We start from the raw sequence: 13,935 nt of genomic DNA, 5'->3' as shown, positions 1-13,935 counted from the left end.
AAATACATGGACAGACAGCCCCAGTTGTCAATCCTTTCGGGAACAGCTCGGCTGAAAGAACTACCTGACAATGCTATGTCCCCTCTGTACTTGCCTGCACTCAGTAAGTGGTTGGTGCAGAGGAATTAGGGCTTGACCCTCAGCACAGCTCAGCAAGTCTGCAGGCCTCTGTGTGCAGTGTCCTAGGGGCAAAGTGGCTTTTACTGACACTGAATCAGAGCCCACCTCTGCCTCCTTCTTCCTTCCAGTGGCACTGTCCATGAGAGTGCTCCTCAAATTAAACTTTTTGATCACTAATCCCCACCTGGGAGTCTGCTTTCCAGGCAAGCCCTATAACAACTGATACAGAAGGTGACCTGAGGGAGCAGACGCTGAGATTCTGGAGCTGGGCAACTAACACACGGGCAGTAAGGACACATGCTCGCACTACGTAGCACAGACCCGCATTCTCCTTTCCAGTAAGAGTAGCATTGCTCCTGAGAAGGTCAAATTCTCAACCTAAGCAGTTCTGCCATGCAAGACCCTAATTGGGAAAGAGTAATACCTGGCCTATGGAATAGGAATACCTTTGTGATGAGCCTCAGGATCTTGGCTCCTAGATTCGCTTGACCCTCAGAGCCTGCAGAAGTGGCCCACTCTCTGCGGTTAAAGGCTGGTATTATTTCCTATTTGAAGACAATGGAGAAGTTTCTTCCCCATCAGGTAATATGCTTCCCTCTTCCTGCTGTCCAGCCTGCCTTCTCTCCTGGCCAATAGGCCAGAAGGTGAGGTTAAGTTACAAGATAACCTGGTTAGGAATGTGGTGGGCAGGTAGGGGAAAAGGAGCTAGAGCCTGAATTAAGTCCAGGACTTAGTTACATGTATGGGCAGGAGCCAGGTGAGTGTGCCTGAGACTATATTCTGAGGGTGCTTGATCAAGGAGGGGCAGGGTGGCATAGGGAGGAAGGAATTCAGGGGTCAGAATGAAAAGTTTGGGTGGGCGATTACACTGGGAGTCTTCACTGCAGGAGTGGCATTTTACAGCAGTAGAAAAGTATTCTGGATATGGGTGTCCCTTTTCTGTCTTGAAAACTAAATTAAAAAATGTTAATAGAAATAAGTCAAGGATAGTGACATCACTAGTGTTCACCTGAAGAAACAATCCTTAACAACACATCGCATCATGCATTCCTGAAAGACTCAGAACCCAAACCCAAGCTCAATCACATCCTTTTTCCCTAGAGTCTTAACAAGAATAGTGGAAATATTCATGCACATACAGTTTCTTACACAGAAAATACTGACACACAGTCAAGCAGGTGTGTACAAAAACACTAAATGGTACAGGCTTCAGTGACCTCCCTTCACAGCTTGGAGGACTGAGCTACTGCATTTTAACCGTTGCCAAGTAACAGCCTTCCCTTCAAAAGAAGAGCCCTCTGGTCCCGGACGGCATCAAAGAGAAGCCTTCAGGAGTTTGGGAAACTTAAGCTGAACGTCTGACTATGTGCGCTGAAAGGTTGATGATGATGATGGGCACCTAGCACCTGATAAACCAGGGCACCAAGGAAGAGGTTAACAACAGTGACTCCAGCACTGTATCCTTTTACGTGAAGTCTCAGTGTTTAAGGAAATTATTTCAGTGGAAATTTAAAAACGTATTCATGTCATTTAGAGTTCCTGCCTATAGGAATTCTCCTTGGACGATAGTCGTCACTGTATTCGCAAAAGAGTAAGACTATGGTTGATTTGGAAAAATACAGCTGATAAAACACCTGCAGCATCACCAGAAAGAAAGGTTCAGAGCAGCAGTACACCTGTCCTGCTTCTGTGCCTGAGCCAGAGGCTATGCCAGCTCGTGTGCATCTGTCCTGTGGTCCTGCCCCGTTTCTCAGGCCTTGGTGAGAGGGCTGCGTAAGGGCACAGAATAAAAATATCTTTCACCTCTCCACTGTTCATAGAGAAGTACACCAAGGGCACAGGACTGGTGATCACTGATACATCAGTGAATGCCAAAGCCCCTCCCCTTCCCAGGCAGTTTAACTGCATTCTGTTGCTCAGAGGTCACCAACTCAAGGGCTGTGAGTGCGAGGCCCTAACTTAGATAAGTACACCCATGATGACCAGAGTGTAAAAGGACACAGGGCACCCTAAGTGATAAGTCTCAGTATGAGGGGCAGTGGGAAGTAGGGGACTTAGATGAATGAAAAAGCCCATCATTGACCCGAGAGGACAGTGACTAATTAGCTACAGCCAACTGTTGTTATGAAAATAGAATTTGAAAATAGGATTTACATACTTAAAATATTAAGATCTTAAAAATATTAAGGTCTAATTCAAAATACTTTAAGCAGTATGGGCAAACAATGACAAGCATGTTTGCAGGCTCACTGTGAAACCTCTGATAGATTATTGCTCTGGTTACAGTGGTTTGCAGAGAACCAGCCCTGCTTTCTACATTTCCTTTATAAAATCCTGCACAGGTGCACAGGTTTAGTAGGGTCATATGAGGAATGTCTAAATGGGTCCCTGGTCACAGGGTACTATTCTTAGGAAGAAGTCTCAATTCCTAGTCATCACTTCACAATTTCAGTTTTCAAGTCTATAGCCTTCTATTTAGATTTCTCTTCTCTCCCTCTCTCCCTCCCCCTCCCTCCCTCTCCCACTCCCTCTCTACCCCCTGTCCTGAAACACTGGGCCCAGAATGGAGATTCAGGAGGCTCAGCAGAGAGCCCTGACCACCTCTCACTTAAGAGAGTGTACAGAACACACAGAGACTTGGGCACAGACACACGTCGTTCAAAACTGACAGCCCCTATGCTGAGTAAAAAAGAAACGTATCCCTGCCCTGCCTTCCCGCACCAGTCAAATCATTAGCAGAAGTACTTTTGTTGTAAGAAAAATAAATTGATTTCAGATCATGTGCGAATAGGAAAATCTTAGGTGAAAACAATAAACTCCAAGAGACAGGCTGCTGGCAGCAAATGAGGATGGAGCCTGCCTACTGCCCTGGAGGGGGATGCCAAGGGGTTATACTTCTCATTTGACGAGAATTATTAACAAACGAGGAAGGGGTATATTTTAATTACTACATTTTTATCCTAGGGATTTATTTTTTTACAACTGTGTTGAACTGAAAGACTCAGCAGTATTTTGAAGTCTAGGGAATATGTCCATCTTAGTTGACTCCTGTGAGGTCAGGGCCTTCAGGAATCTGGGGGAGTCTGCCGTTGTAATATTTCCAATCTTGTGATGTTTCTGTGGGTTAACAGACATTAATTCAAAATTCCATCCCCTGGGAGAGTCCTGTGTTCCAGAAGGTAAAGGATTCATGAGGGGTGATCATCCCTGATGATGGAGAGAGCTAGAGAGCAGGAGCCTGGTGCTCATCTTTGCTAAGATGTTCCGATTTTCCACCAATTCTCATTAAAGCAAATTTCCTTGAATTAAGGTTTAATAATACAAATTCTAGAACTACATTTGGTCTGATGTTTTCTTTTTAGGGCAATCAAGTCCACCTGCATCCATTTGGTTTATACAATACAGTTACCTATTTCCATTAGTCCCCTTTAATTCCAAAATCCTGATCCTTTCTTATCAGGTCCACCTATGCCTAATTTACTAATTTATAAAGATGTCACACTTGCTAATTTTTCAACAGCTGCTTACACAAGCATTGCTACCCAAAACCAGTTCTTTGGCAGTAAAAACAGCACGATGTGTCCGAGTACCTGCCTCGTCTGAATGAGAATCCTGTGTGTGTATCTACACTTGTGAAAGCTCTTTCCCACCAAATGTATCTTATGTATTTCTGCCTCCTGAGTTATTTCATTTTTAACAGAATTCTGAATTTTCACTATGCGATGGGCTCCTACTCAGAGGGTTGGATTAGAGGAGAAACCTCAATGTTGCTATAAGAATAGTGGCTAGACACTGAAAACAAATTCAACCACAAGTAATTTATTTACGTGCATGAGTCAATCAAGGTGAGAAAGGCATGAAATTTATGAGCAGAAGCTGTCAGTCTCTCTGATAACTGCTACCTCAGAATTAACTGCAAAACGTAATACGCAGGGTCAGCTGAGCTTAGCAGGTAATTAATTCCTCTTGTAGATCCAAGGGCAGGACAGTGAAACATACAAAATGAGTTATTTAAAATGACCAAAACTCACAGTCACTCAAAAGCAACCTCTAACATCAGGCAGTTGTGCCCCATCCAGTCTAGAAACTCTTGATTTGTGCACTGTCTTCTCTTCTTAACTGGTCTGTTTCCTTTCTGAGCACCAGAGAGGAGCTATCTACCACCAATAATCGCCTTAATGAGGTAATCCATCTATGTGGTTTCTACACATTACTCTGGAACATACTGGAATGGGATATTTCTGCTGAATCCAGAGCAGTTAGTGATCAAATACTTAAAGTGTAATAAATTTCAATAACTGGGAAAAGTAAAGCAAAGTATTAACCTCTCCGGGATTCATTTCCTTGCCTATAAAAGGATGTGGTTAGCATAAAAGATCTTTCACATTTTTCTTTCATATCATATCCACCACTCATTCAGCACCTTTTAAGCACCTCCTATGCGCCTGGCACTCAGGTACTGGAGAAACATACACGAGGTGTGCTCCCTGCCTTCAGGAGGATGTGGAAACAATACCACGTGGCAGTGGCCCTGCTGGAGCTCGAACACGTCTGACGGGACACTCACTGCTGGGGTGAGTGTGGGGGCTTCACTGGGAGGTGACATTTGTGTTGATCAGAGATTAATAGGTAATTGCATAGTTTTAGAAGTTATGATACTGACATCAGTGAAATGCTAATATGACCAACGGGTGGCATTTGATTGTATATAATCTTCTTTATATATGAAATAAGTTAAAACCAAATAATCGGATCATTAAGAAACTTCAAGTTGAAGCAAAAACAAATATTAGGTAAAACTTATTAATGTAATATACACTCTAAGTTCCCTTGACAATTAAAAACTTGCTCCCAGACCCACCCAAACTGTACAAAATCTGAGTTAATGGTAATTCTGCGAAGCATATCCTCAAGGTTACAGAATTTGATTAAAGCAGTGTCTAAACTCCACATGTGAAATTATACACATTTCTGTTGAAGCAGAAACCAGCACAATAGTGACTAAACACGAGAATTCAGTGTACATGGAACGCGTTAAAGCTTCCTGCAAATAGCTATGCAGAGTAATTTAAGACACTTATAGTTGTAACATAAATAGCAAACCTTAGAGTGACTAAAAACCTCTAATTAACCTCCCTGTAACTGTCCCCTCTGCCTTGGACAGCAGGACGTAACCTGTAACAGTAGAATGCTATTTACAGGCAGGTGAAGTGTGTTCGCAGCAACGAGAAGAGAGTAACCTTTCTTTTTAATGTCAAAGGGCCTTACATAAGAGTCAAACATCATCTTTTAAGACTCAAAACCTAGCTAAGACACTGTAGCAAAACAAAGAAGGGGATGGCTGGTTAAGCCAGAAAGGAAAGTTCTATGGATGCTCTGTAAATTTAACATATTTTACTTAAGTCATTTGGAATTTCAAGAACCCCCAAATAACCAAAACGATCTTGAAAAAGACACAGCAGGTCACATTCTGATTCAGGGGAAGAGCCTAGGCAAACAGCTTCATTTAAAGTCTACACTACAATCCAAACCCATTAACAACCAGTAACAGTTAAAATGTCAGCACAATGCGGTCAATTACTGATAAAGGTTGAAAGAAATTTTTAGGAGATTAACAATCACTGTTAGGAGTATATTATTAGTACATGGAAAACACTATATAATAGACATAAAACATTCTATTTTTATCATTATAAAGTCAGTAAGAACCGAGTATCTAAGGGAACCAAATGCTGTTTTAAAATAAAATTTCTCTTCTAGAGTTCTATTAATAATAAAAATATTCAATTTCAAAATGCTGTAAAAAATGTTGAGTTTTGAAAACTTCCTTCCAGAAAACACAGTATTGGGACCGTGTGTTTGTGGTCAGCAGTATGCAACCCTGGATATCAGGTTAAAGCGCATCTAAATTCAGCAGGCAGGTGTGTAGAAATGTCAAACCTCGTAACATAACCTGCTGCTAAACGTTGCACCAGCCTCTTGCTCAAGGTCTGCCTAATGTTTTACATGTCTGATGACCAAAGACTATTTCCTTACTTCAGTGTACGCAATAGTAACAGACTACACTCAAGTGCCCCTTTCCATTTCTTAAGCATACGGAGGGTGGGCAAGGAGGGAGGTCTCCATTTGCCTCTGAAGCTACTCAGCGCAAATCTCTGCGAAAGGCTGGCATGGGACAATGCAGCTAGTGGCTGTTGAAATGTGCGCTGCTTCCTTCTCCAAGGGTAGCATGTGGGAGGGAGGAAGAAGGGGAGAGGAGACGATAAGAGGGGAGGCGAGTGAGACAGAGCACCTGACATGTCCCAGGATGAGAGGGGCGACTTCAATTTCAAACGGCGACAGAGTGAACACAAAGTTCGGTCACCGTGAGATAGAGTAAGAGAGGGCCTGACTGCAGACTGAGCCTGAGTCAGGGAAAGCCTCCTAGCTCAATGACTACAATGTCCTTTTCTTCAGGTGGCTGGGTACCCGAGGATCCCAGTGTCTGAGTGTGAGAGAATCAGAGAGGTTAAGAGACTGCAAGGATGCCCCACGGACAGGGAGAGAAGTGGAGAATGGAGGGGAGGGCGCATAAAGCAGGACAGCTCCCCACAACAAAAAAGTACCCAGCTCAAAATGTCACCACGGCATGGCTGAGGGCGCCGGGGCAGAGAGACAGCAGAGGCAGCGGCATGGGAGGAAGCAGGGCTAGTCCAGCGCCAGCGGGAACTCGGGCTGCGAAGCTGGAGTGGGGGCCACAGTCACTACCTGTGCAGGGGAAGGAACAGCATCCCATCCAGAGGATACAGGGGAGCCCCGAAGGTCCCTGAGCAAAGAAGTCATACGCCACTTTGAGTTTGGAGCCTTTACGAGCACTCTGAAGCATGACTCTCTAAGGCTCATGGACGCCTCCCCTTACAGCAGTGAGGCCCTGGCTGAGAGCTCCTGCCGAGCAGGCGCACAAAGTGGGCGGCCCGCCCTGAGACCGAGCTACGGGCGGCTCGCAGCTCGCCCGCCTCCCTGCTACTAAAACAGAGGAAACTGCAGAACACCTTAATTTCCTTCTCTTCATTCCTAGTGTCTATTTAGAGGTGCTGAGGAACAAAGAAATGGCAGGAAGCGTGAGGCAGGAAAAGAAAAAAGGTCTGAGTTAATATATGCAACTCAATACCTCCTGAAAGACGACTGCTCAATTTGGGGATTTGGGGATATGCAGGAGGGCTCAGACGTGGGCCACCAGGCGTCTCCCACCCGGGAACAACTCCCCAGGAAGGAGACGGTGAAGCTCCCGCTCCTGCCCCTGAAGTTCGTTTGGCTCACTTCAGTTCTCAGTGACTCCCTACAGTGCCGGTAATTTGTAAAAGCCTGAATATAACCAAGGCAACCTGTTTCTAAGAAGAAAATATTAACTTGATTCAGGTTGCCTTCTCTGTTCCTATCCCTGAAAATAAATCAGACACCAAGCAAGGTCACCAAGGCAATCACACCCCCAATAAATCAGCTCCTTCCTGACAGCCAGAGAGTTTCATCCACTGGCAGGCATTCTGCTCAGAATGCTAATGTGGACAGTGTCACTAGTTCCTTTTCCAGTGTACCCAATGCAGCTCTAGTGACACCAGAGAGCTCATATGGTTTCAATGGTGCCCTTTCTCCACCCAGGGAAAGCCCATTTACCAGACTGTGTCAGTAAACATGAGTCAGAGAGGGGAACCAGCCCTCCACACCACGTGTCCGGGTCAGGCCAGATAAGACCCACAATGGGAAGAACCTCCCGCCTCAGGAAGAGACAGGCGTCTCTCCTGGTCCTTTCTATCAGCTCGGGTAAGTATCCCCTCTTCCCAGATCAGGTTTTGAGGGCTAGAGCCCCTTTGACAGACTGCACAGCATATAAGAAATGCTACCACGGTGCAAGGAAATTAATTGGTATCATCTATTAATAGATAATGCATTCAGTGAAAATGAGATAAAGGGTAAATGAAGCAATACCATTAAGTGAATTTTCACAGAGAGCTACATTTTATTCTCCTTCTCTTTGAAAAAACACTTTAAGAGATGTACCTTAGCAGACAGAAGTTTCCATCAGGCAAAGGTGAGAACTTCCCATCCTGTTACCAGCTCTAATAAGCTCTCCCTCCATCTCAAGCAGCATGTTTATCAAGTACACTTTTAATACGTGCAGTTGGGCTCATGGTGCATAAACAAGTAAAGATTTTGTTTTACCTCTTTTGGTAACTGTGTTTTTATCTGGCTGGGAAGCGAGTTATCTTTTCCTCATGTTTGGGTTGAGGCCACAAGCAATAGCATGCCTCGTGACCACTGGTGAGAATTGGGCAGGCTCTGCCAGTGGGTCATGTGGGCTGCAAATGTGTGCTTTTCATATCAGAAGGCACAGCGATGATCAGATGCAATACTTTGATAGACTTTTTGGTGGAGAGGGTGAGGAAGGGTGGACATCCCTGGGTTAAGCCCAGGTACTAATAGTTACGAAACAAGCAAAGGTGATGCTACTACAACAGATGGTATCTGCAGTTTCTGAAAGACGTGTTTAGGAATAAATGTGTGTAAGTATGAGAGAAGTTGTAGGATGCTCACAAGAAGCATTTCCTATTACTCTGTCCCGGGTGCCCTGTTCTTATCAGAGAACAGAGGATAACATCAGAGACACAACTGCAGTTTAGTAAACAGGTCTCTTCATCTTTGCCGATAAAGATCACCTATTATTTACAACAGGATTTGAATCAGTTCAAGCTGAATGCATTTAGAAGGGATTTATAAGATAACCTTAAGATATCTTATGGGTTGAAATGGTTTAATTTGTATTTTTTAGAAGAATGGACAGAATTCTTGAAAAAAAAGTCTCCATTATTTTTCTACATCTGCTTAGATAAAAAACCCACAGGTAAAGTTCCTAAGCTTTTATAATCCTGAGATAGTCCTTGTGGAATTTTAAAAGAAAACCCATTAAAAATATAAGTCTGAACTTGTGCAAACAAACACCATTTGCAACAAGAGCTTCCTTTGTTGGCCATTGAGTCTTTGGCTGAAAGAGGCCTACCAATCGGGGACAGGCTGGGCACTCTGTGATGCACCAGCTGTCTTCAGGGTCTGTTCTGCTGTCCAGATTTGGACTGTGTGTTCAACAGATGCCCATCAGGTTCCGACTGGGTGCCAGACACTGTCCCAGACACTGGAGAAATGAATGACAAACGCAAACAAAAAGCCCTGCCTGCCGGAGTCTATGCTATAGATTGAGGAGACACAATGAAATAAGTGTATCTTCATTTAGCAAATGCTGTACTTGCTAAACAGAGTGAGAGGGCTTTGGAGAAAAACAGAAGCAGAGCAAGGGCAAAGCGCAGTGCTCGAGAGCTGTACTTTTGAACACACAGCAGGCCTCGACAAGAAGTCAGGCGGCATTTGAGTGAAGACATGAAGGAGGTGAAGTGTATTTGGAGAAATAACTTGAAGGAGGTGACACAGGTACCTGGATGAGGAACATTCTAGGCAGAGAAAACAGCTACTTGACCCAAGCCCTGAGGCTGAACCTTTCTTTGTTGTGTTTACTGAAATTAATGAGTGAGTGAAAAGTATTTGTGATATTAAAGAAATTGTCAGGTGATGTTGAAATGCAAATCAAAACCACAATGAGATACCATCCTCATGCCTGTCAGAAGGCCTGCATCAAGAGGACATGAGATACCAAGCGCTGGTGAGGGTGCGCTGATCAGGGAAGCCTTGTGCACCGCTGGTGCAGCCACTAGGAAAAAAGCACTATGGAGGCTCCTTGAAACCTAAAATAGAGCTGCCATATGATCCAGCAATCCCACTCTGGGATTACATCTGAAGGAAAAGAAACATTATGTTGAAGAGACACCGGCACCCCCATGTTCACTGCAGCATCATTCACAACACCCAAGACATGGAAATAACTTAAGTGGAGTAGTATATAAAATGGAGTATTTTCAGAGGAAATCTGCCAACATGGATGGGCCTGGAGGGCATTATGCTAAGTGAAATAAGCCAGTCACAACATAATAAATACCATATGATTTCACCTTTCTGAAGTGCTCAGAGTAGCAAACACCAGAGATGGAAGGCAGAACAGTGGTTGCCAGAGGAAACAGGTGGAGTTTGTTTTACGAGATGAAAAAAGTTAGATGACAGGTCAGTGTTATGAATGTATTTACTACGACTGAACTGTACAGCTAAAAATAGTTACGAGGGTAAATTTTATGTGAGGTGTACTTTACCACATTTTTTAAAACTGGAAAAAAATGGATAGATGGATGGGGGGAATCAAGCATTTAACCTGCCTGTCTCAACTGCACTAGGTGACTACAGAGATAATGATGGAAGTTCCTTTTATTAATAGAAGATTCAGCTAACTGTCCATGCAGAGGAGGGACAGGTTTATGTTGCCACATTCTGTAACTCCTGTGGACATAATGGACCTGACAATGGCCCTCAGTAGATGCTGAGACCACGAGGAGGGCTGTTATACTGAACAGTGCCTCAGGAAAACGGGCTACTGATCTACCTTCACAGCACGACAGAGCAAGAGCCTCAGGCATGTGTCTCCTCGTGAGCTGAAACAACAGCCACACCAATGGAGTCTGGTCTGATCATGGCTCCCAACTAATTGCTGCTTTAGAGGAAAGTAGGGGACAGGGTCACCTGTTAGCACCATGGTGGCAGATCAGCAAAAAGTCAGTCTATGAAGTTCTACAACACAGATAATACTTTTCCTCTGAGTGGATGCAGCTTGTTTAGCTTCTGATTTGATAAAACATTTAGGAGATAATTGGGGCATTGTGAGTAGTATATAAATATTTGATGATATTAAGAAATTACTGTTGAATTTTTTAGGTTTAAAAATGATTTTGTGGTTGATAAAAAGTCCTTATCATTTACAGATACAGATTGAAAGTTTACAAATGAAATGATAGGATGGTTGGGATTTTCTTGAAATGATCTGGGGCAGGAGGGACTTGTGGGTGGTTGAATAGATCGGCCATATACTGACAATTGTTGAAGCCAAGTGATGACTAAATGCGTATACCATTCTACTTTGTCTACTTTTGTTTAAAATTTTCCATAATAAAATGTTTTAAAAGCCTTTGAAATTTTTTAATACATAGGCTAAATATTTTTACTATTATTAAATTTATAGTATTTATTAGTCAATAATTTTTAAGTGGAAAGGGAAAGAAACATCTGTCTAAATTACCATGAATTCTTGTTAAGTGGCAAATTCAAATTTTGATGTGGTCCACAAACAACAAAAACAGTAACTAAAGACATATATCCCATATTTTTCTATGTATACAGTATCATTGACTTCTGCATAATCTTAAAACATTTTAGTTTTAACATTCAATTCAAAAGAAAATATTTACTAGAACATAGTAAAGAAAGTCTCAGAATGCTTTGGCCATTCAAAAAAATGGTTTACATTTACGTGCAGCTCACCTGCTGTGAAATCTTCAGTCAGATCAATAAATGCGTGAGAATGCGGAATTCGCATTTTACTTTTGGTGGTCAATGCAGGGTGCCATGATAAATTCCTGGGGGAAAAAAAGATTTTCTTAAGGCAAACATCAAATGAACATTGTTTTAAAACATAAAAAAATCTGTGCATGCAGATATTTTAAAATTTTATTTTTATTGAGCTTTCGCATACCCTAAAAGTCACTCTTTTAGAATGCACAATTTAGTGGTTTTTAGTTATGTTCACAGTATGCAACCATTACACTATCTAATTCCAAAACATCATCCTCATTTCAAAAAGAAACCCTGTATCCATCAGTCACACCCCATTTTCCTTTTCCCTTCCCTCCAACCCCTGGAAACCACTAATCTGCTTTCTGTCACTATGGATTTCCCTTCTCTGGGCATTTTATATCAATGGGATCATATCACTTAGAATCACATCACTTAGCATAATGTTTTTGGTTCACCCTTGCTACAGTGTATCAGTGCTTCAGTCCCTTTCATTGTTGCGTAAGGTTCCATTGTATACTTTTTGTTTATCCATTCATCTGCTGATCAACATTTGGCTTGTTTCCATTCTTGGCTATTACAAATAAATCTGCTATAAATATTCAGGCACAAGTATTTAGGTGGACATAATTCCTTTGGGTGTACACCTAGGAGTAGGATTGCTGGGTCACGCGGTAGCGGCATGTTCAATTTTCTGAGCAACTGTCAATCTGTTTTCCAAAGTGGCTTCACCACCTCACATTCTCACTAGCAATGTAGGAGGGTTCCAATATCTCCATTTCTTTGTCAATACTTATTTCTGCCTATTTCTTTTATTATATCTTAGAGGGTAGGTCAGAATCTCATGGTTTTGCTTTGTATTTTCCTAATGGCTAATGATGTTGAACATGTTTTCATGTGCTTATTGGCCATTTATATATCTTCTTTGGAGAAATGTCTACTCAAATTCTTTGCCTGTTTCTAAATTGGGTTATCAACTGCTTTATTTCTGAGTTGTCAGAGTTCTTTATAGACTGAGTACTAGATCTTTACCCCAGTGTATGACTTCCCAGTGCCTGTTCTTTCTTTTTGTGCTTGTTCTTTTGGTGTCATACATGAGAATTCATTTCCAAATCCCAGGTCATGAAGACTTACTGCTATGCTTTCTTCTAAGAGTTTTACAGTTTTAGCTTTTATATTTATATATCTTTTTTTAAGTACAAGAAAAAAATGATTGTTTTTTTCTATACTGTAGAGAATGGTTTTCTTCTATGAATATTAATTCCAAAAATTTGAGCCATGCAGAAGAATGAATTTAGACGAGGGGTGGGGAACCATTTGGTCTGGCCCTGCCAAGGCAACTTCAGGCAGGACTCAAAATTCAGTAAACCTAGGGGCTTTATTCGTAACTAATTTTTAAGTTGATAACTTTGTATGGCCTGCGAATGATGTTATCTCCAAATGGCCCTTGGCAGAAAAAAGGTTCCCCATACGATTTTTTTTTTTTAATCTTCACCCGAGGATATTTTTTTCATTGCTTTTCAGAGAGAGTAGAAGGGAGAGAGAGAGAAACATCAATGTGAGAGAGACACATCGATTGGCTGCCTCCTGCACAAACCCCAACCAGGGCCAGGGATCGAGCCTGCAACTGACGTACATGCCCTTGGCCGAACTGACCCGGGGCCCTTCAGTCCACAGGCTGATGCTCTAACCACTGAGCCAAACCTGCTAGGGCCCCACCCCTGATTTAGACACTACCTCATATCATATAACAAAACTCAAAATGGATCCAAGAACTAAAGGTATAAAACTCTTAGAAGAAAAGTGATAAATCTTGATGACCTTAGATTTGGAAATGGATTCTTAGGTATGACACCAAAATGACAAGCAATAAAAGAAAAAATAGATGAACTGGATTCATCAAAATTAAAAATTTTTGTGTATCATAAGAAAGTATCAAGAAACTGAAAAGAAAGCTCTGCAGAATGGGAAAAAATATTTGTAAATCTTATCTCTCACAAGGGTCTGTATCCAGACTACATAAAGAACTTTTACAGCTCAACATCAAAAGACAACCAACCTAATTTGAAGATAGCCAAGGACTAGACATTTCTCCTAAGAAGATATACAAATGGCTACAAAGCACAACAAAGGATGCTTAACATCATTAGTCACTGAGGAAATGTACATCAAAACCACAATGAGACTACTTCAAACCACTAGGGTGGTAATAATCATAAGCTAGGAGATAACAAGTGTTGGAGAGGGTGCAAACTCGCTTACTCACTGGTGGGAATAAAAAATGGTGCAGCACCTGGGAAAACAGCTCGGCAGTTCCTCAGGAGTTAAACCAAGAGT

General features: G+C 42.2%; 1 protein-coding gene across 1 annotated transcript in view; it reads right to left on the bottom strand.

Annotated features, from left to right (window-relative positions):
• Positions 1 to 13,935, bottom strand: part of ITFG1 (integrin alpha FG-GAP repeat containing 1) — an 83,319-nt gene that overhangs the window by 54,100 nt on the left and 15,284 nt on the right. The window contains exon 6 of the mRNA XM_081118066.1: positions 11,569 to 11,663. Coding sequence (XP_080974192.1) covers positions 11,569 to 11,663 — 95 coding nt within the window. The remainder of the gene's footprint in view (positions 1 to 11,568; positions 11,664 to 13,935) is intronic.

The sequence above is a fragment of the Miniopterus schreibersii genome (assembly GCF_964146895.1).
Source record: "Miniopterus schreibersii genome assembly, chromosome: 18".
Classification (NCBI taxonomy): domain Eukaryota; kingdom Metazoa; phylum Chordata; class Mammalia; order Chiroptera; family Miniopteridae; genus Miniopterus; species Miniopterus schreibersii.
The sequence above is the reverse complement of the archived record's forward strand: the minus strand, read 5'-3'. Positions and strand labels throughout refer to the sequence as shown.